The sequence below is a fragment of the Mobula hypostoma genome, chromosome 1 (genome assembly GCF_963921235.1).
Source record: "Mobula hypostoma chromosome 1, sMobHyp1.1, whole genome shotgun sequence".
Lineage (NCBI taxonomy): Eukaryota > Metazoa > Chordata > Chondrichthyes > Myliobatiformes > Myliobatidae > Mobula > Mobula hypostoma.
The window spans coordinates 244,163,657-244,186,403 of NC_086097.1; the positions used below are offsets into that span (position 1 = coordinate 244,163,657).

Consider the following 22,747-nt stretch of genomic DNA (forward strand, 5'->3'; position numbering starts at 1 on the left):
ATTTTGGTTATCAGGACCCACATCTCTACCATCGCTGTAGGACTTGTATGTGGCCAGGACAAAGAAACAGGCAGGAAAAATTATTGTGGACACCACCCAAGCTGCCTATCCCAAAAGCTCCCTTCTGGGAAGCACTGTAGGGCTATTAAAACAAAAGCTTCACACTATCTTAAAAGTTTCTTTCCCCAGAGATTTAATCTGATCAACCATTCTGCTTAGCCCCTCCCTGCCCCTTCTATCTACTGTCCCTATCACTGCACTGTAAACACTTTTAACCACTTTCTATAATGCTGTTTACATTGAAAATATATGCTGGTATTTATGTATTTATGCACACTTTTTTCTATATCTGTACTTTAACCTCATAACTTATTTTTGTATAAGTCTTTATTCTTTAACATTTTTAAATAATATTGTTTTATATTGCATGTCGTACCCTGACCAACACACTACAGCAAATTCCTGATCCTTGTTGTTTACAGCAAATGAGCTTTTCATCTCATTGAAGTTTCCAACAGTGATGAATATTTGAACTACTAACAATTTTTCAGAGAAAAGTGATGGTTTCACCTGGACTCCAATGCACCCAAAGCGCTATTGGTCACAGCCACTTTATTCATCAATATCCAATCAAATGCAGCCAAGAAGTGTGTTTGGGATAACTGCCAGGTGCTTGAGTTTTAACTTGTATCGGTGGAAGGGAATTCTTGGGGTAGGTAAACAGGTGGAATCCAGAGTAGGTAAACTTCAGCTCTTCTTGTGGCTCCCAAGTGAACACCTGCTCTTTGTGACCCCACAATGGGAAGTATAAAACATATACCATTATAGCACAGTACAAGCCCTTCAGCCCACAATATTGTACCTATACTATGATCAATCCAACCCTTCCCTCTGACTTAGTTCTCCTTCTTTCTATCATCCACGTGACTATCTAAGAAACTCTTAAATGTCCCTAATGTATCTGCAGGCTGGAGATATGTTTCTACCAAAGGAGGTGTAAGGCATTTCTTCCCTCCACTAGCCTGTAGGTCTCCCTTGGGCAAGTTGTAGCACCTGCTTAGCCACCCCCCACCCCCCGATCAGAGTCATATGAAGCCATAGGAGCAGGTGGTGGATGGTCATATGAGCAGCTGGTGCATATCATGTCCTGGTTATGCGAACACTGATGCCAGGCAGATGGTCTCTGAAGAGTATTGATAATGGCTGGGGCCACCCGTCTTGTAAAGACACTGCCCAAGAGGCCGCAAAGGCAAACCACTTCTGTAGAAAAATTTGCCAAGAGCAGTCTTGGTCTTGGAGTAAGGAAGCATAAGTTCTCCTTCCCTCCAGTAGCCTGGAGGTCACCCTTGGGCAAGATGTAAAGACCATGATTGTCCATAATCATATGACACGGAACATAACGAACGAATGTAAGTGCCTCTACCATCACTCCAGACAGGGCGTTCCATGCAATCACCACTGTCTGAGTAAAAATCCTACCTCTAACATTCTCCCTATAATTTCCTTCGATCACCTTAAAAATGGCGATCAAGAAGCAAGAACATTTTACTTCAAAGTTAGACAATCCAGTGTTAAGTCCAGAAAGCTGTGGCGCACCCAGGTGGAAGATGAGGTACTTTTGTTTGAACTCATGTTGCATTTCACCATAACAGTACCCGAATACACAGATTAGAATGCAAGCAGAATGGTGAGTTGAAATGGCAGTCATCTGGAATTGCATAACGTGACCTCACAAACCATGTCAGTGCAGAACACCAACAAACATCCATACAGTGCCATGTGTTCAGAACTACATCAGCCACAAATTACACATGGCATCTAAAACTTTGACAACCTTCTACAGATGCGTAGTGGAGAGTATATTGGCTGGCTGCATCACAGCCTGGTGCAAACACCAATGCCCTTGAAAGGAAAGTCCTACAGAAAGTGGTGGATACAGCCCAATTCATCATGGGGAAAGCTCTCCCCACCACTGAGCACATCTACATGAAACACTGCTGCAGGAAAGCAGCATTCTTCATCAGGGACCCCCACCACCCAGGACATATAGTACTCTCTTCTTGCTGCTACCATCAGGAAGAAGATGCAGGAGCCTCAGGGTTCACAACAACGGGTTCAGGAACGGTTATTACCCCTCAACCATCAGGCTGTTGAACCAGAGGAGATAACTTCACTTTTCCCCATCACTGAAATGTTCCCACAACCTATGGACTCCTCTTCAAGGACTCTCCATTTCATGTTTTCCACATTTATTGCTTATTTATTTACTTATTATTATTTCTTTCTTTTTGTATTTTACTGATTGTTGTCTTCTGTACTCAGGTTAAACTCCCAGGTGAATGGTCTTTCATTGATTTCGTGTTGGTTATTACTCTATTATGCATTTATTGGGTATGCCCGCAAGAAAATGAATCTCAGGGTTGTATATGGTGACATATATGTACTTTGGTAGTAAACTTACTTTGAATATAGTTTTAAAATCCTCTGCCTTGGGGAAAAAGGTTGTAAACATTCCACCTTATCGATGTGCTCCATGATTTTATATATTGCTGTAACTTCTCCCACACTCCAGGGAGAGATGTCCCAGCCTATTTCTGCACCATTTCCAGCTTAAAGGTATCCTTCCTGTAGCCAGGCAACCAGAACTGCACACATTAATCCTAAGTGTGATCTCACTAATATCTTTTATAATTCAAGACTCAAGTTTGTTTAATGTCATTTCCAGTATACAAGTGTAAAGGAGAATAAAGTAATTGTTACTCCCAATCAGATGCCGCACAAAAAAACACAATGAGATAAAGAACAGAATAATAAACAAACACAATAAAAATATAATACAGAGAATAGCCTTTATAGATAAGATTGATTGTATGTCCATAAAGTGACGCTAGATACAGGAATATCTGTACATAAGGTGACAGACAGGACATGATAAAGTAGTGGTGGTTGGGGGATGTGGAGGGGTGGGTTAGAGAGTGGAGGTGTTGATCAGCTTCATTATTTAGGGAAAGTCACTGTTTTTGAGTCTGGTGGTCCCGGCGTGGATGCTCCGTAGTCTCCTCCCTGATGGGAGTGGGGCAAACTGTCCATGAGCAGGGTGGGTGGGATCCTTCATGATGTTACTTGCCTTTTTTCCAGTACTGTTCTGTATATATGTCTTTGATGATGGGTAGGCTGGTGCGGGCGTTGCGTTAGTCAGTTTAGACTACGCGCTGTAACGCCTTCCAATCTGCCGCGGTGCAGTTTCTGTACCGTGCAGTGGTAGCGTGCTGATGTCCAAACTCGCAGCCCTGAGCAATGAAGGAAAATGTTCAAAGTTCCATCTACAGTGCCCTGTCTGCCTGTGTTGCCGCTCTCAGAGAAGTGTGTACCTGTTCCCCCAGGTCTCAGTTCTACGAGGGTGCCGTGGTAGCGTAGTGCTCAGCATGATGCCACTACAGCTCAGTGTTTCAGAGTTCAATCCGGGGTCATCTGTACGTCCTCCGCGTGGAATGCATGGGCTTTCCCTGGGTACTTCGGTTTCCTCACACAGTCCAAAGATGCACTGGATAGGTTGTTTGGTCACTGTAAATTGTCTCATGATTAGGTTAGGGTTAAATCGGGGGTTGCTGGGGCGGAGTGGTTCAAATGGCCAGAAGGCCCCATTACCTGCTTCATAGCCAAATAAATAAATGCATACATATATACAAACAACATTCTCCAGGGCCCTACCTCTTACTGCGTAAATGCTGCCCTGAGTTAACTTAGCAAAATGCAATATCTCATTCTTGTCCGACTTAAATTCCATTTGCTGTTCCTTGGTCTGTTTCCCCCTTCATCTACTTCCTCTTGTAGTCTGCGATAACCTCTTCATTGTCCACTTCACCATCAAGCTAGTGACATCTGCCACTGTAGACACAAGGGATTCTGCAGATGATGGAAATCTTGAGCATCTCTCACACACACACACACACACACACACACACACACACACACACACACACACAAAGATGCTGGAGGAACTCAGCAGGTCAGGCAGCATCAATAGAGAGAAATAAACAGTCAATGTTTTGGACCAACCCTTCATCAGGTCTGGAAAGGAAGGGAGCAGTAAGAGGGTGGGGAAGGGGAAAGAATATAAACTAGGCGATAAGTAAGACAAGGCAAGGGAGAAGGGAGAAGGGAAAAGTGCCAGGAGGAAGATCAGTGGTGAGGAACGAGTGGTTGGGATAGTCGTGTAGAAAGCAATCCCTATGGAAAGCAGAGGGTTGTCGGAGAGAAACGTGTATAGTGGGAGGATCCCACTGCAGATGGCAGAAGATACGGAGAATGATGTGCTGGGTACAGAGGCTGGTGGAGTGATAGGTAAGGACAACGTGAACTGTTATGATGGCAGGAGGATGGGACGTGGGTACATGCGTGGCAAATGGAGGTGAGGCAGGTGAGGGCAACATAAAAATCTATGTTGGATCCACTTGTTAATAAATATCAGCTAATATTTTATTACTATTATTACTATCTTGGGAGAATTTGCGTGGAGTTAGACTGCTGTAAGTCAAATCTTTTATCACCGGTGTGTCTCTGTGCTGAGCGTTCTCCCGAGTATAAAGATTAGATTAGATTCAACTTTACTGTCATTGTGCCGAGTACAGATACAAAGCCAATGAAATGCAGTTAGCATCTAACCAGAAATGCAAAGAATGATGTGATTTACAAAATAACTGAGAATAAAAAGTAAGTGCTACAGCACACAAATATAAAAGTACTGAGACAGTACATGAGGGATGATCAATGTTTCAGGTCAAAACGCTACCTCAGCACCCTCCGTGAGTCAGGCTTGTCCCGAATTTGGAACCGATGTTGCTTAAGCAGCTCTCACATGTCAGATTAGCTATATTTATCACATGTACATCGAAATATTGGGTGTCAGGGTAGAGAAACATCTCTACCAAAGGAGGTGTAAAGCACAGCTTCCCTCTGCTAGACTGCAGGTCACACTTGGGCAAGGTGTAGCACCTGCTTAGCCCCCCCCCACCCCCGATCAGGGTCAAGTGAAGCTATAGGAGCAGGTGGTGAATGGTCGTATGAGCAGCTAGTGTATATCACTAGTCCTGGTTATGCAACCACTGATACAAGGCAGACAATCTCCGAAGAGTATTGATAATAGCTGGGGTCACCTGTCTTGTAAAGACACTGCCCAGAAGAAGGCAATGGCAAACCACTTCTGTAGAAAAATTTGCCAAGAACAGTCATGGTCATGGAAAGACCATGATCACCCACTTCATACGACGCAGCACATAATGTTGCCACGCTTGTGCCGCCAGCATTCTGGCACTAACATAGTCAGGTCTGGGCTTGCACAATAACAGCTACTCCCAATGTATTCTCCCTGCCTAATAATGTTGTCATTTGACATTCCCCTCAGGCCTAACTTATTCTTCTTCAATAAATATCTTAAAAATTATGGAGTTATAATCATTATTCCCAAAATGTCTCCCACTGAAATCCTGATCACTAGCGTAGATTAGTTTCCAATGCAAGATATAATATAATATGAACAGTCTTCCTTCTTGGATGCACCTAACAAAATCTGCTGCATCTAAGCATGCACCAAGTCAATACTGGGGAAGTTAAAGTAGCCCAGTACAATAATCCTGTTGCTTTTAGATTCCCGTAATCTATCTACATATCTGATCATCTGTCTCCCTTCTTCTTCTTAAACCCGTCACCTTTACTGGGGCACAGGCTGTCGACAGCAGCTCGCCAGAGTCCTCTGTCCTTGGCCAATCTTTCAAGCTGTCCGAAGGTGTAACCTATCTTCTTGGTGTTTCTTTCCTCTCCCAGGAATGAGCTCTTTGGAGCTTCTGCTGGTTTCTGGAGGACCGGGTTTTACACAATGGGGTTACTAACTCCATGCCCAATACTCCTCCTTTCACAGTCAGACTTGGGACCATCCATGGTGGAGCTCCAGAGGGTCTGCCACAGGTTCAGACAATTGTATGAGCATTAGGTCCCTCGCCTCCAGGTTCAGGGACAGTTATTACCCTTCAACCGTCAGGCTCCTGAACCAGTCTGGATAACTTCACTCACCTCAACATTGAACTGATTCCACAACCTACAGACTCAATTCCAACGACACTACAACTCATGTACTCAATTTTTTTTTCCACTGTTTGTCTTCTTTTGCACATTGGTTGTTTGTCAGTCTTTGTGTGTAGTTTTTCATTGATGGTATTGTGTTTCTTTGTTCTACTATGAGTGTCCACAAGAAAATAAATCTCAGGGTGGTATATTGTGACTTTTTTTTGCAGTCATTCAGGAACATTCTGGAAAGTTGAGCTACCGGTCTGATACTCCCTCAGCCAAGTCTCCATAATGGCCCTAATACACCAATCCAGGCTCAAAGATCATCTGCCTAACTCTTAATATTCTTCGCATTGAAATTAACAGATCATCAATCCCACCTATTTGCTTAACATGGAACATGGAATAGTTCAGCACAGTACAGGCTCTTCGGCCCAAAATATTGTGCTGACCCCTTAACCTACTCTATGGTCAATCTAAGCCTTCCCTCATACATACCTATTTAAGACCCAACACCTCCTCTGGGGCATAGGCTACTGACATGAGCTCGCCAAAGTCCTCTACTTGGTTCAGTCTTTCAAGTTGTCCCCGGGCGTAGCCTGTCTTATTGGTGTACCCTTCCTCTCCCAGTGATGAGGTCTGTGGAACTTCTGTTGGTGTTTCTGTAGCTCTGGGTTTTTACAGGATGGGGTTGCTAGCCCCATGCCCAACCCTTCTCCTTTCACAGCCGGGCTTGGGACCGTCCATGGTGGAGTTCCCACATAGCCCTCCATTTTTCTGTCATCCATACACCTATCTATGGGTCTCCTAAATGTCCTAATGTACCTGCCTCTACCATCACCCCTGCTGAGGCATTCAACACACACATCACTCTCTGTACGTACCTCTGACTTCTTCCCTATGCTCGTCTCCATCTCCTTTATAGATGTGTGTTGGAGAGTATATCGACTGGTTGCATCATAGCCTGGTACTACTACTACGTTGAGTCGGGCCTAGGGGGCCGGCGTCAGGCACGATGACGGACTCTCCACTTCTCCCTCTCCCTCATCAGTGTGTTCAGTTCATCTACATTAGCCATGCTGCTGTCTTCTAGGAGCGTGTTAACCATAGTCTTGGGAGGGCGCCCAGAGTTCATCCTCCCATGCTTGGACTCCCATATGATGACTAGGCTGGCAGGTAGCTCCGGGTGGCGTAGACAGTGCCCCGCTCGTTGCAGTAGCCTGGTATGGAAACACCAATGCTCTTGGATGGGAGATTCAAATTCAAATTCAGATTTAATTATCATTCAACCATACATGAATACAGCCAATACTGACAAACATATGCACGCAGTACAGCCTGTCATTCCACTGAATACTGGAGAGTAACATCAACAGGAGAGGCCAGCCCCAACTGAGCACAAACACCATGCTACACCACCTCTTGCGTCTCCTCTCCTGGACTGCAGCTGCAGACAAGCCCGCTTGAGGCCTGGTCCTCGCTACAGCCGAGGCCACGCAGCTTCCCCGCTGTCTGTCACACCACCAAACAGGGGAAACAGGCTTCCATTATCAATGTTCAACAGGGTCCTGCAATCGCAATAGAAACGTCTAACACAATCACCCATGGTTACACTGCACGCTCCCTTCGTACACCAACTCTAATGCCTTTGATTCTTTCCTGTAGCAGGCTGCAATGCAGTTTGCACCCAGTCCAGCACCTCAGTCAACAAGCAGCTCACTGATTGGGTAGACCTGCAGTACCCGAAGTTCTTGGGGTCCAGCATTGTCTTACAATTGTAAAGAAGACATTTAACGAAGTAAAATACATCTTTGGTTGACCCCTGAGAGGCCGCTGTATTTCAGGATTGTATATGGTGACATAAATGTACTTTGATAATAAATTTACTTTGAACGTTGAACCTTAAAATTATGCCTCCTCATATTAGCCACTTCGACCCTGGGAAAAAGTCTCTAGCTGTCTACTTGATCTATGTATGTCTGTTGTCATCTTCTCTCTCCTTCACATTAAATTTTATGCTCCCATTTGATGTTATTGGCGATATGGTACAGAAATATGTGTAGCCTTTTGCTGGCTTGAAAGATATATTTGTATAAAGCCAAGCAAGTTTTGTTTGAAGCAGAACTTTTTTGTCTTCCCTAGCCGAATTCTGGATGATATCAACACATTCAACGACACGCAGAAGAAGAGGCAACTGTTCAGGTTTGTGATTAGATGAGTTAAATAAAAATTTCTATTAATTTGGAAGCAGCATTAATATTGATGACGGTTTATTTTCCTCGCTGGATGATAGAGACGGAACAGGGAAAACGTCCAGTAGTCGGCAGAGCAGCACTGAGGCTGACGCAAAGTGGACTGATCAGCGGCCCTGGAGTAGTACAGATTCTGACAGCTCCAATCGAAACCTGAAGCCTCCCGTAACAAAGACAGCAAGTATTGGCGGCATAACAGTGCTGACTCGTGGTGACAGCACAAGCAGTAACAGGAGTGTGGGCAAGCTCTCTAAAACAGGTAGCTGGTATTCACCAGGTTCTGGAGTTAGCCTTGTTCCACTGCATTTCACGATGGCAAACAGGAAATAGCCCAAACAGCCTGAAGTGATTGATTTTATTTATTGAATTATTTATTCATTGAGATACAGCATGGAATAGGTCCTCCCAGTCCTTCAAAGCATGCTGCCCACTGATTTTAATCCTAGCCTAACCATGGGGCAGTTTATAATAATCAACTAACCTACCAACTGGTATGTCTAGAGCACCCGGAAGAAACCCATGCGGTCACACGGAGAACATACAAACTCCTTATAGGCAGGGGTGGGAATTGAACCCGGGCTGCTGATACTCTAAAGCGTTGTGCTAACCACTACACTACCATGCCACCTGAATGTCTCAAAGGTGACAGCAAACCGCATTCAAATTGTTATTGCGTTATCAATTTTAAATTGTTTCAGGTCAATGCACGCACAAAATGCTGGAGGAATTCGGCAGGTCAGAATTGGAATAAACAATCAATATTCCGGGCTGAGACCCTTCATCAGGGCTGGATAGGAAGGGGGCAGAATCCAGAATAAGAAAGTGGGGAGGGAGAGGAGCACAAAATGGCAGGTGATAGGTGAGACCAGGTGAGGGGGAAGTTGGGTGGCTGGGGGCAGGGAAGGAGCACAAACTTGCAGGTGATAGGTGAGACCAGGCGAGGGGGAAGGTAGGTGGCTGGGGGAGGGGAAGGAGCACAAACTGGCAGGTGATAGGTGAGACCAGGTGAGGAGGAAGTTGGGTGGCTGGGGGAGGAGGAGGAGTACAAACTGGCAGGTGATAGGTGAGACCAGTTGAGGGGGAAGGTGGGTGGCTGGGGGCAGGGAAGGAGCACAAACTTGCAGGTGATAGGTGAGACCAGGCGAGGGGGAAGGTAGGTGGCTGGGGGAGGGGAAGGAGCACAAACTGGCAGGTGATAGGTGAGACCAGGTGAGGAGGAAGTTGGGTGGCTGGGGGAGGAGGAGGAGTACAAACTGGCAGGTGATAGGTGAGACCAGTTGAGGGGGAAGGTGGGTGGCTGGGAGGGTGGGTATGAAGTTGGAAGGTGGGAAGGGAATAGGTGGAAAAAATAAAGGGCTGAAGAAGAAGGAATCTGACAGGAGAGGAAAGTGGACCATGGGAGAAAGAGAAGAAGGTGGGGCATCAAGGAGAGATGATAGACTGGTGAGGAAAGGAGAAGGGGTGGGAGGGAAGACGGAATAAGGAATAGAAAAAGGGAGAGGTGGAGGGGGGTGAAATTGCCGTGTTAGAGAAGTTGTTGGTCATGTAATCAGGTTGGAGGCTGTCCGGACTGAATATGAGTTGGAAGTAGAGGAGTAGAGGAGGCAGTAGAGGAAGCCGTGGACTGACATGTTGGAATGGGAATAGGAAATCAATCATGTTTCTGAATCATGCTGTTTAGCAATTGTAACAAAGGTATATTTTTCTTTGTCAACTAACAGATTTGATCCTCTCTGCCTTTTTAGTGAGCATAGATACGAGGTGTGTGGCAGGAAGAACTAGACCATAAGAGCATAAAGCAGCAGAGCAGAATTAGGCCATTCAGCCCATTAAGTCTGCTCCAGCATTCTATCATGGCTGACTTATTGCCCCTCTCAATCTCATTCTCCTGCCTTCTGCCCATAATCTTTGATGCCCTTACTAATCATGAAACTGTCAACCTCCACTTCAAGTACACCCATGACTTGGCCCCTACTGTGTCTGTGGCAATGAATTCCACAGATTCACCACCATCTGGCTAAAGAAATTCCTCCTCATCTCTGTTCTAAATGGACGTCCTTCTATTCTGACGCTGACCACTGGTCCTAGACTCCTCCACTATTGGAAACATTCTCTCCATGTCCACACTATCTAGGAATATTAATGATTGAATGATTTAAGTGAGATCCCTCCCTCATTCTTCTGAACTTCAGAACCATCAAACGCTCCTCATATTCATTCCCTTTCATTCTCAGGATCAGTCTTCTGAATCTCCTCTGGATTATCTCCTATGCCAGCATATCCTTTCTTAGATAAAATACCCAAAATTGCTCACAATATTCCAAGTCAGGCCTCACCAATGTCTTAGAAAACCTCAACATTACATTCTTGCTTTGATATTCTAGTCTTCTTCAAATGCACGCTAAAATTACTTTTGTGTTCCTCACCGCTGACTCAACCTGCGAATTAATTGAGCGAATCCTGCACATGGATTTCCAAGTCCCCTTGCACCTCAGATTTTTGAAAATTTTCTCTGTTTAGAAAGTAGTCTGTGCCTTTATTTCTTCTACCTAAGTGCATGACTATGCTCTTTCCTACATTATCTTCTATTCATTCTTCTTTTCCCATTCTCCTAATCTTTCTAAGTTCTTCTGCAGCCCTTCTGCTTCCTCAACACTACCTCCCCCTCCACTTATCTTCGTATCATCCACAGATTTGGCCACAAAGCCATCTATTCCATTATCCAAATCATTGACATGTATTTTGAAAAGAAGCAGTCCCTACATCAACACCTATGGAACCCCACTGATCACCAGCAGCCAACCAAAAAATCCCCCTTTATTTCCACTCTTTGCCTATTGTATCATCTGCCTCCAGATACCCAGAAACCTCATCCTCAATAATAGACTCCAACATCATTCCAACCACTGAAGTCTGGCTAACTGGCCTATAATTTCCTGTCTTATGCTTCCCTCCCTTCTTAAATAGTGGAGTGATTCTTACAATAGTCTACTCATCCAGAACCATTCAAGAATCTAGTGACTCTTGAAAGATTACTTCTAGTGCCACCACAATCTCTTCAGCTATCTCTTTTGGAACGCTGGTTGTAGTCCATCTGGTACAGGTGACTTATCTACCTTCAGATCTTTCTTCTCTACAAGTACCTTCTCCTTAGAACTAACTACACTTATTTCTGACACCTGACATGCTTGAATATCTGGCATGCAGGTGGTGTCTTCCACAATGATCCCTGACGCAAAATACTGATGAGATCATCTGCCATTCCTTTGTCCCCCATTACTATCTCTCCTGCATCATTTTCCAGTGGTCCAATATCCACTCTCGCCTCTCTTTTACCTCTGATGTTAGCCATTTCTGCCTTTGAACAACATCTCTTGAACAACTTGATCTATGCCTCTTATCATCATGTACACCTCTATCAAGAGGTGTACTCTTGGTTGTGGAGTTTTTATAGAGCTCTGTGTTTGTAGATCTGAAACTTTAATCTCATAGAACATGCTCTGTTATCCTAGAAATATCCTGGTAAATTTCCTCTCCACCCTCTCTAAAGCTTCCACATCCTTCATATAATGAATTGGGTAGAAAAACACAAATTCTTTTGCCACACAAGTTAATAAGGTGGTTAAGAAGGCATAGGGTGATTTTGCCTTCATTAATTAGGGGATTGGGTTCAAGAGCTGTGAAGTAATGTTGCAGCTCTGTAAAACTCTGGTGAGACCACACTTGGAATATTGTGTTCTGTTCTGGTCACCTCGTTATTGGAAGATTGTGAAAGCCTTAGAGAGGGTGTAGAAGATAGGATTGGTTGAATGAGCTGGAGTTTCCCTTTTGGAGCAAAGGAAGATGAGAAGTGACTTGATAGAGAAGTATATGTTGATAAGAGGCATAAACAGAGTGGACAACCATCACTTTTTACCCCCAGGGTAGAAATGGCTTATTTGAGGGAGCAAAATTTTAAGGTATTTTGAGGAAAGTACAGGGGACACAACAGAGGTAGGTTCATATAACATGCTGCTAGGGATGGTGGTAGAGGCAGATACATTAGAGACACACATAAAAGTTGCTGGTGAACGCAGCAGGCCAGGCAGCATCTCTAGGAAGAGATACAGTCGACGTTTTGGGCCGAGACCTGACGAAGGGTCTCGGCCTGAAACGTCGACTGTACCTCTTCCTAGAGATGCTGCCTGGCCTGCTGCGTTCACCAGCAACTTTTATGTGTGTTGTTTGAAATTCCATCATCTGCAGATTTCTTCATGTTTACATTAGAGGCATTTAGATGAGCACATATATGAGAGAAAAATGGAAGGCTATGTGGAAAGGAAGTGTTAGATTCATCTTAGAGTAGGTTAAAATGTCAGCCTGACATTGTGGGCCCAAGGGTCTGGAATGTGCTGTAACAATCTATGTTCTAGGTTAACATAGTGCATGGTTAAGAATTGTTTTCATTGCAAAACATTTTGATGGGAGAAGGCCTGACAGTTTTAATCTCTGCTGTCACATTAACAAAAGAGGGCAAGGCTCTGTCACTGTTTCAAGAAAATCCTTTGCTCTGTTAGAAAGTGAGTCATTACACGTAGCGTGTTCTTGCAAAGTTTAAACAGTATTTTGCATTCCCTAGGTTCGGAGTCTTCCAGTAGTGCTGGCTCGTCAGGTTCTCTATCGAGGAGCCATCAGCCATTGCACAGTGCAAACGTTATCCCGGTGTCAGTCAGCTCCACCGGGTCCATCTCCTACCCAGATGGTGGAATGGGTGGACAGGTGGCATCTCCCAACACAAGCTACATCCTCCTTCCTCTGGAAGCCACCGGTATACCACCTGGCAGCCTGCTGTTAAACCCACACACAGGTTAGTGTGATTGTTACCACACCTCAACGCGAATAAATATCAATGCAACGTGAAGGCTGGGATACCGCAGTGTAGCGGATAGCACCACGCTTTATATCGCCAGTGACGACAGATCAAGGTTCAATCCCTGCTGCTGTCCGTAAGGAATTTGTACATTCTCCCCGTAATCCGGCTCCTCCAAAGAAGGTTGAGGGTTAGGGTTAGTAAGTTGTGGGCACGGTACGTTCATGTTGGAAGCATGGCAACTCTTGCTGGATGCTGCCACCACTTCCTCAGATTGTGTTGGTCGCATTTCACTGTATGTTCCGATGTACAAGTGACAAATAAATCTAAACTTTATCTCTTCTTCCACAAGACTGCAAGGACTAGCCTTCAACCTTTTATCTGACAAGCTTTCCATTAATGCAGATATATCTCTGTAGAATGGAGATGAGGAGGAATTTCTTTAACGAGATGGTGGTGAATCTGTGGAATTCATTGCCACAGATGGCTGTTGAGGCAAAGCATGGATTGATACCTGGAAGTATAATGTGGTAGCTATTAGTGAAACATGGTTACAGGAGAGGTGTGATTGGCAACTAAATATTCCTGGATTTAATTGCTTCAGGTGTTACAGAATCGGAGGGACAAGAGGGGGAGGTGTTGCATTGCTTGTCAGAGAAAATATTACAGCGGTGCTCTGGCAGGATAGATTAGAGGGCTCGTCTAGGGAGGCTATTTGGGTGGAATTGAGGAACGGGAAAGGTGTAGTAACTCTTTTGGGGGTGTATTATAGACCACCAAATGGGGAGCAAGAATTGAAGGAGCAAATTTGTAAGGAGATAGCAGATACTTGTAGTAAGCACAAAGTTGTGATTGTGGGAGATTTTAATTTTGCAAACACAGACTGGGAAGCCCATACTGTGAAAGGGCTGGATGGTTTGGAGTTTGTAAAATGTGTGCAGGATAGGTTTTTGCAGCAATACATAGAGGTACCAACGAGAGAAGGGGCAGTGTTGGATCTCCTGTTAGGGAATGAGATAGGTCAGGTGATGGAGGTTTGTGTTGGGGAACACTTCGGGTCCAGTGATCACAATGCTATTAGTTTCAATATAATTATAGAGAAGGATAGGGCTGGACCCAGGGTTGAGATTTTTGATTGGAGAAAGGCTAACTTTGAGGAGATGCAAAAGGATTTAGGAAGAGTGGATTGGGACAATTTGTTTTAAGGAAGAATGTAATAGAGAAATGGAGGTCATTTAAAGGTAAAATTTTGAGAGTACAGAATCTTTATGTTCCTGTTAGGTTGAAAGGAAAGGTTAAAAGTTTGAGAGAGCCATGGTTTTCAAGGGATATTGGAAACTTGGTTCGGAAAAAGAGAGATATCTACAATAAATATAAGCAGCATGGAGTAAATGAGGTGCTTGAGGAATATAAAGAATGTAAAAAGAATCTTAAAAAGAAATTAGAAAAGCTAAAAGAAGATACGAGGTTGCTTTGGCAAGTAAGGTGAAAATAAATCCCAAGGGTTTCTACCGTTATATTAATAGCAAGAGGATAGTGAGGGATAAAATTGGTCCCTTAGAGCAGCGGTCCCCAACCACCAGGCCGTGGACTGGTACCGAGCCGCAAAGCATGTGCTACCGGGCCTTGAGGAAACGATATAATTCAGCTGCACCTTTTCCCATTCCCTGTCACGCACTGTTGAACTTGAACATAGGGTTGCCAACTGTCCCGTATTTGCCGGGACATCCCGTATATTGGACTAAATTGGTTTATCCCGTATTTCCCCCACTAAGGTAGAGCGTTCCTATGAAACCTTTCGTGCCAAAATGCCTAAAATGAAAAAACAATTACCATTAATTTATATGGGAAAAATTTTTGAGTGTTCCCAGACCCAAAGAAATAACATAACAAATCATACCAAATAACACATAAAACCGAAAATAAATAACACTAACATAGAGAAAAAGCAGGAATGATATGATAAATACACAGCCTATATAAAGTAGAAATAATGTATGTACAGTATAGTTGGGAAGATGAAGGCAAAACCGATTTATGGAAGAAGAAAATTCAGCACGTACGTGCATGTGCACATCACATGCGCACGTCATGCATGCGCACACAGCTGCCCACGCAAGGCTTCATGGTCATGGTAGTCTTTTCTGGGGTAAAGTGTCCCGGGATTTGACTGCTACTTTTGTCCCTTATTTGGGAGCGAGGAAGTTGGCAACCCTAACTGTAAAAGACATGCTGAGGTAAGTTTAACCCTATTGCACCCCCCCCCCCGGGTCGGCCAGTCCGCAAGAAAATTGTCAATATTAATCCGGTCAGCGGTGCAAAAAAGGTTGGGGACCCCTGCCTTAGAGAATCAAAGTGGACAGCTATGTGAGGAGCCAAAAGAGATTCTGAACAATTTCTTTTCTTCAGTATTCACTAAGGAGAAGGATATTGAATTGTGTAAGATAAGGGAAACAGGGAAGTTATGGAAACTATGATGATTAAAGAAGAGGAAGTACTGGAACTTTTAAGGAATATAAAAGTGGATAAGTCTCCAGATCCTGACAGGATATTTCCTAGGACCTTGAGGGAAGTTAGTGTGGAAATAGCAGGTGCTCTGACAGAAATATTTCAAATGTCATTAGAAACGGGGATGGTGCCAGAGGATTGGCGTATTGCTCATGTTGTTCCATTGTTTAAAAAGGGTTCTAAGAGTAAACCTAGCAATTATCGGCCTGTGAGTTTGATGTCAGTGGTGGGTAAATTAATGGGAAGTATTATTAGAGATGGTATATATAATTATCTGGATAGACAGGGACTGTTTAGGAACAGTCAATATGGATTTGTGCGTGGAAGGTCATGCTTGACAAATCTTATTGAATTTTTTGAAAAGGTTACTAGGAAAGTTGACGAGGGTAAAGCGGTGGATGTTGTCTATATGGACTTCAGTAAGGCCTTTGACAAGGTCCCACACAGAAGGTTGGTTAGGAAGATTCAATAGTTAGGTATTAATATTGAAGTAGTAAAATGGATTCAGCAGTGGCTGGATGGGAGACGCCAGAGAGTGGTGGTGGATAACTGTTTGTCAGATTGGAGGCCGGTGACTAGTGGTGTGCCTCAGGGATCTGTACTGGGTCCAATGTTGTCTGTCATATACATTAATGATCTGGATGATGGGGTGGTAAATTGGATGAGTAAGTATGCAGATGATACTAAGATAGGTGGAGTTGTGGATAATGAAGTAGGTTTTCAAAGCTTGCAGAGAGATTTAGGCCAGTTAGAAGAGTGGGCTGAAAGATGGCAGATGTATTTTAATGCTGATAAATGTGAGGTGGTACATTTTGGTAGGACTAATCAAAATAGGACATACATGGTAAATGGTAGGGCATTGCAGAATGCAGTAGAACAGAGGGATCTAGGAATAATGGTGCATAGTTCCCTGAAGGTGGAATCTCATGTGGATAGGGTGGTGAAGAAAGCTTTTGGTATGCTGGCCTTTATAAATCAGAGCATTGAGTATAGGAGTTGGGATGTAATGTTGAAATTGGACTAGGCATTGGTGAGGCCAAATTTGGAGTATTGTGTACAGTTTTGGTCGCCGAATTATAGGAGAGTGTCAACAAAATTGAAATAGCACGGAGAAGATTTACTAGAATGTTACCTGGGTTTCATCACCTGAGTTACAGAGAAAAGTTGAACAAGTTGGGTCTTTATTCTCTGGAACGTAGAAGGTTGAGGGGGGGACTTGATAGAGGTATTCAATATTATGAGGGGGATTGATAGAGTTGACGTGGATAGGCTTTTTCCATTGAGGGTGGGGGAGATTCAAACAAGAGGACATTAGTTGAGAGTTATAGGGCAAAATTTTAGGGGTAACATGAGGGGGAACTTCTTTACTCAGAGAGTGGTAGCTGTGTGGAACGAGCTTCCAGCAGAAGTGGTTGAGGCAGGTTTGATGTTGTCGTTTAAAGTTAAATTGGACAGCTATATGGACAGGAAAGGAATGGAGGGTTATGGGCTGAGTGCAGGTCGGTGGGACTAGGTGAGAGTAAGAGTTCGGCACGGACTAGAAGGGCCGAGATGGCCTGTTTCTGTGCTGTAATTGTTATATGGTTATAAGTCATTGGGTGTATTTAAAGCAGAGGTTGAATAGTTTGTCATTAGTAGGTGCATCAAAGGTCATGGGAGAAGACAGGAGAAAGGGTTTGAAAGGGATAATAAATCAACAATCAAGGATCACCTTTATTCGCCATACACGTATTATGAAATTGCTGTGCTGTGTTGGTGCAATTAGTAATAAAAAATAAGATTCAACAATCACGGGTAAAGCCCTCCCGACCATTCAGCACATCTACATGAAGCGCTGTCACAGGAAAGCAGCATCTATCATCACAGATCCTCACCACCCAGAACATGCTCTCTTCTCACTGCTGCCATCAGGAAGAAGGTACAAGATCCTCAGGGCCCCACACCATCAGGTTCAAGAACAGTTACTACCCCTCAACCATCAGGTTCTCAATCCAGAGGGGATAACTTCATTCATTTACAAGGACTCTTCATCTCGTGTTTTCAATATTTATTACTTACTTATTTATTGTTATTATTTCTATTCTGTTGTATTTGTACAGCTTGTTGTCTTCTGCATACGGGTTGAACGCCCAAGCTGTTTCTGTTATGGTTATTATACTATAGGTTTATTGAGTATGCCCACAAGAAAATGAATCACAGGGTTGTATATGGTGACATATATGTACTTTGATAATGAATTTACTTTGAACTTTGATAAAGAATTTAAAAAAAATAAGTTATAGATTAATGATGGATATAGTAAGTCAGCCATGATGGAATGGAGGACAGATGCAATGGGCTGAATGGCCTATTTCTGCTCCTATGTCTTATGGTCTTATAGCCTTGGGGTGTGTGTTGATCCTTAAACTCTAGAATAGAACCTATGCCTTTTCTTCACTTCAGATGCAGTTCTGTGCCAAGAGTTCAAGGGTGATGGACTTGTGTAACAAATCTGAACTTTTATAATGATTATAATAAAGTTCAAAGTTCAAAACATTTATTATCAAAGTATGTATACTTTACAGAGTCTTGAGATTTGTCTCCTAACGAGACAAAGAAATCCAACAGAACCCATTAAAAAGGCTGTCAAACACCCGATGTACAGAGAGAAAAAGACAAGCTGTGCAAACAATAAAAGTAAGCAAATAGCATTTAGAAATGAAGTTCACAAAAGTGAGTTAGTTGCAGGCAACTTTCTCAGTTCAGTGCAAAAATGAGTAAACATCATCGAGCAGCAGGCGGAACATCAGCACGACGCCTATCTCTGGACCTGTTACCCCATCCCCCCAATCTGATGCTTCAATCGTCCAAACCTCACGTCTTTCCTCGCTCTTAGGCCTGGGCTCCATCTCCACTCTGCCTCGCCTATGTTTGCCTCGCAATTATAATAATAACTTACTTACCATACAATGTAGGTCAAAGTGCTTTACAATGGGATAGCCAAACCTGAAAAATAAAAGACAAAATAAAAACAAGAATAAATGAATAGTTTTTTTTGAGTTGGCATTTAAAAGTGTCAACTGAGTCTGCACCCATTATAGTTTCAGGTATTGAATTCCACAGTTCAAAAAAATCTGATCTTTTGAGAGAGATTGTTTAAATTTAAGAGACTGGCAGAAGAAGACACGTAAGCTCGAGCAGATTTATGTGTTTCAGTATTTAAATTACTGCAGTTCTATTTGGTGTATTCATTGTGTGTGTTACAGGCCAACCCTTTGTGAATCCTGACGGGACGCCAGCTATTTACAACCCTCCCACTCTCCCACAGTCAGTTCGAGGCCAACTTCCTGGGCAGACTCAGCAACAACCCACTCCACAGACCCAGCCACAGCAGCAGATACCCAGTCATCTCGTTCCACAGGTGAGCCACACCATTTTTTGTACCCGTTCCATTAACAAAATGAATCTTATTCCCTGTTTAATATTTTCACAATCAGAACCAGGTTTAATATTACTGGTATATGTCATAAACTATGTTGCATTGTGGCAGAAGTACATTGCAATACATAATTCAAAAATGATATATTCCCATAAAAATATATATACTATATGTATAAGGTTTTGAACTTTTGATCATTATTGATTAGTTTTGAGAGGAATATATATAAAATAAGTAGTGCAAAAAGAGAGCAAATAAAGAAAACAACAGTGAAATAGTGCACATGGGTTCATTGTCCATTCAGAAATCTGATGGCCGAGGGGAAGAAGCTGTTCCTAAAATATTGAGTTGTGTCTTCAGGCTCCTGCACCACCTCCTTGTCCTTCTGAAAACAAGCAACTACTTACCAGCCATTAACAAAACCAGGAATACAACTAAATACCTTATTAATAACGGATTTTCTGTAAAATAATTATGGTAAACAATCACTGCAAACATTGAAGAGGCAAGTGAAGGCAAGGCTGAATCGAGGGTCGAAGTGTGCGAGTGCGAGGTGAAGTCAAGGCAAGGTCGAGGCATATTCGAGGCAGAGTCGGGGCGAGTGGAGCGGAACAAAGTTGGAGTGGAGGGAGGCAGATTCAAGGCCCATTGCGATGTTTACTGTGCTCTGCACTGCACTGCGGCTAAGGCTGTGGCCTGGTTCAGCTTCATGTCTGAGGACTCACTTTCATTCTAAATGCTATTTGCCTATTTTTATTCTTTGCACCTGACAAAGGGCAGATGAGCTCCTTGTGAACCAACGGCCATCTTCCGTGGAAGAGATTAAAGCCTCACCACGTATCTACGAATGGTATGCTATGCACCTAGTTAGAAGAGACATGATGAACTTGCGCGCTGCATCGTGTGCCTGGACCTGCCCAAGGCCTCCGCCTAAGCAAGGGCTGATCTCGAAGAAGTGGCCGCAGCGGCCTCGGGCTCGAGTTCAGCAGGGCAGCGGCAGGCAGTGCCAAGGCGGCCAGTGAGAACAAACTGGAGGAGAGGCTGTACTTGGTGCTGTCGCAGGATCGAAGAAGATGGAGGTGCATAGCTGCCAACCCCGGATTCGGGACAGCACCCACTCACTGACTGATTCTTTGCACAATTTGTTTTTTTTCCCCTCTCTGCACGGAAGGTGTTTGGCAGTCTTCTTTTTTGATGTGTTCTTTTGGATTTCTTTGTTTTGTGGCTGCCTGAAAGGAAAGGGGAGCTCAAGGTTGCTTAATGTATGGATACTTTGATAATAAAAGTACTTTGAACTTTGAACTTAACAGTGGATGCCGTCTTTTTGAGGCATCGTTATTTGAGTATGTTCTGGATGCTGGGGAGGCTAGTGCCCAAGATGGAGCTGGCTGAGTTTGTAACCTCCTGCCCTTTTTTTACGATCCTGTGCAGTGGCCCCTCTATACCAGACGGTGGTGCAACCAGTTAGAATGCTCTCCACAGAACATCTGTAGAAATCTACGAGAGTCTTTTGTCAGGATCTTCACACGCAGGGTAATATTGTGATGGACAGCACTTACAATTTCTTGAGTACCTCATGGGATTCTATAGAGCAGGGGTTCCCAACTTTGTTTATGACATGGCCCACTACCATTAAGCAAGGGGTTTGTGGACCTCAGATTAGGAACCCCTGTGGTAGGCTCATAGGACACTACAGCAAAGAAATAGACAATTTGGCCCATTAACTCCATGCTGAACTCTTATGCTACCCTTCACACCCTCTCACACTTATCCAAACTACTCTTAACCCTTACATACAGTTCATATTCCATACCTCCACAGTCTGGTCCGGGTCAATTTTGACCCGGCCCAAGAATCCCCTCATAACAAGTTTTGAACCACAGATCTATTTAGAATGTATAAATAGCCTATCTGACATTAATAAATGGGTGATTAATCCTTAATTGATGTTTCAGAGATGTAAAATCCATTTCAATAGATACAGGTCAAATTTCACCCGAACAGCCTCAATGTTCAAAAATTTGTAGCACCTGTACAAAGGTATAAATTTTTTAAATATTTTAATTTTTTGTGCATTTTGGGTCACTTTAGGAAAAGTTATCAAATTTCGGTTTAAAAAAAATGCCATTTAGGGTGTTTTTACTGCTGTCGAATGTCAATACAGGTCAAATTTGACCTGAACGGTATGTAAGGGTTAAATGCTGTAATCGAACCTGTTTCCAATACATCCAGTAGCAGCTCATTCCTCTGAAATGATAACACAAGGAATTTAAAGTTGCTGACCCTCTCCATTTCTGGTCCTCCGATGAGGACTGGCTCATGGATCCCTGATTTCCTCCTCCTGAAGTCACTAGTCATCTCCTTGGTCTTGCTGACATTGAATAAGAGGTTGTTGTGGCACCAATCGGCTAGATTTTCAATCTCTGTCTCATATAGTGATTCATCACCACCTTTGATTCAGCCCATGACAGTTGTATGGCCAGCAAACTTAAATTTGGCATTGGAGCTGAGCTTTGCCTCACATTGATAAATATAAAGTGAGCAGATCGGGGGGGCTGAGCTTATAGCTGTGTGGTGCACCTGTGCTGATGGAGATTTGGAGGAGATATTGTTGCCAATCCAAGCTGACTGGGGTCTGCAAGTGAGGAAATTGAGGATCCTATTGCACAAGGAGGTATTGAAGCCAAGATCTTGAAGCTTATTGATTAATTTTAGAGGATAATAGTACTGAATACCAAGCTGTAGTTGATGAAGAGCATCCTGACGTATGTATCTTTGCTGTCCAGATGTTCCAGGGTTGAGTGAAGAGCCAATGAAATGGCATCTGCTATGGACCTATTGTGATAGTAGGAGTGGATCCAAGTTGCTTCTCAGGCAGGGGTTGAAATGTTTCATCACCAGCCTCTCAAAGCACTTCATCACAGTGGACAATAGTCATTGAGGCAGGTTACCATGTCCTTAAGAGCTAAAGAGCTGGTGGGAGACCTGAGGAGAGCTAAGGCACCGGTGACCCCTGTTTCCATCCAGGGGGTCAGTGTGGACATGGTGGAGGATTACAAATACCTGGGGATACAAACTGACAATAAACTGGACTGGTCAAAGAACACTGAGGCTGTTTACAAGAAGGGTCAGAGCCGTCTCTATTTCCTGAGGAGTCTGAGGTCCTTTAACATCTGCTGGACGATGCTGAGGATGTTCTACGAGTCTGTGGTGGCCAGTGCGATCATGTTTGCTGTTGTGTGCTGGGGCAGCAGGCTGAGGGTAGCAGACACCAACAGAATCAACAAACTCATTCATAAGGCCAGTGAAGTTGTGGGGATGGAACTGGACTCTCTCACAGTGGTGTCTGAAAAGAGGATGCTGTCTAAGTTGCATGCTATCTTGGTCAATGTCTCCCATCCACTACGTAATGTACTGGGTGGGCACAGGAGTACATTCAGCCAGAGACTCATTCCACCGAGATGCAACACAGAGCGTCATAGGAAGTCATTCCTGCCTGTGGCCATCAAACTTTACAACTCCTCCCTTGGAGGGTCAGACACCCTGAGCCAATAGGCTGGTCCTGGACATTTCCTGGCATAATTTACATATTACTATTTAATTATTTATGGTTTTATTACTATTTAATTATTTATGTTGCAACTGTAACGAAAACCA

At 43.6% G+C, this 22,747-nt stretch overlaps 1 protein-coding gene across 9 annotated transcripts in view; it reads left to right on the forward strand.

Annotated features, from left to right (window-relative positions):
- The window catches only part of arpp21 (cAMP-regulated phosphoprotein, 21), a 414,287-nt gene that overhangs the window by 313,454 nt on the left and 78,086 nt on the right, over window positions 1-22,747 (forward strand). For 6 of the 9 annotated variants that reach the window (XM_063066324.1, XM_063066333.1, XM_063066342.1 and 3 more), the window contains 4 exons: window positions 8,206-8,265; window positions 8,357-8,577; window positions 12,934-13,161; window positions 18,918-19,072. In XM_063066324.1, coding sequence (XP_062922394.1) covers window positions 8,206-8,265; window positions 8,357-8,577; window positions 12,934-13,161; window positions 18,918-19,072 — 664 coding nt within the window. The remainder of the gene's footprint in view (window positions 1-8,205; window positions 8,266-8,356; window positions 8,578-12,933; window positions 13,162-18,917; window positions 19,073-22,747) is intronic. The other 3 variants (XM_063066349.1, XM_063066360.1, XM_063066373.1) reach the window with 1 other exon arrangement.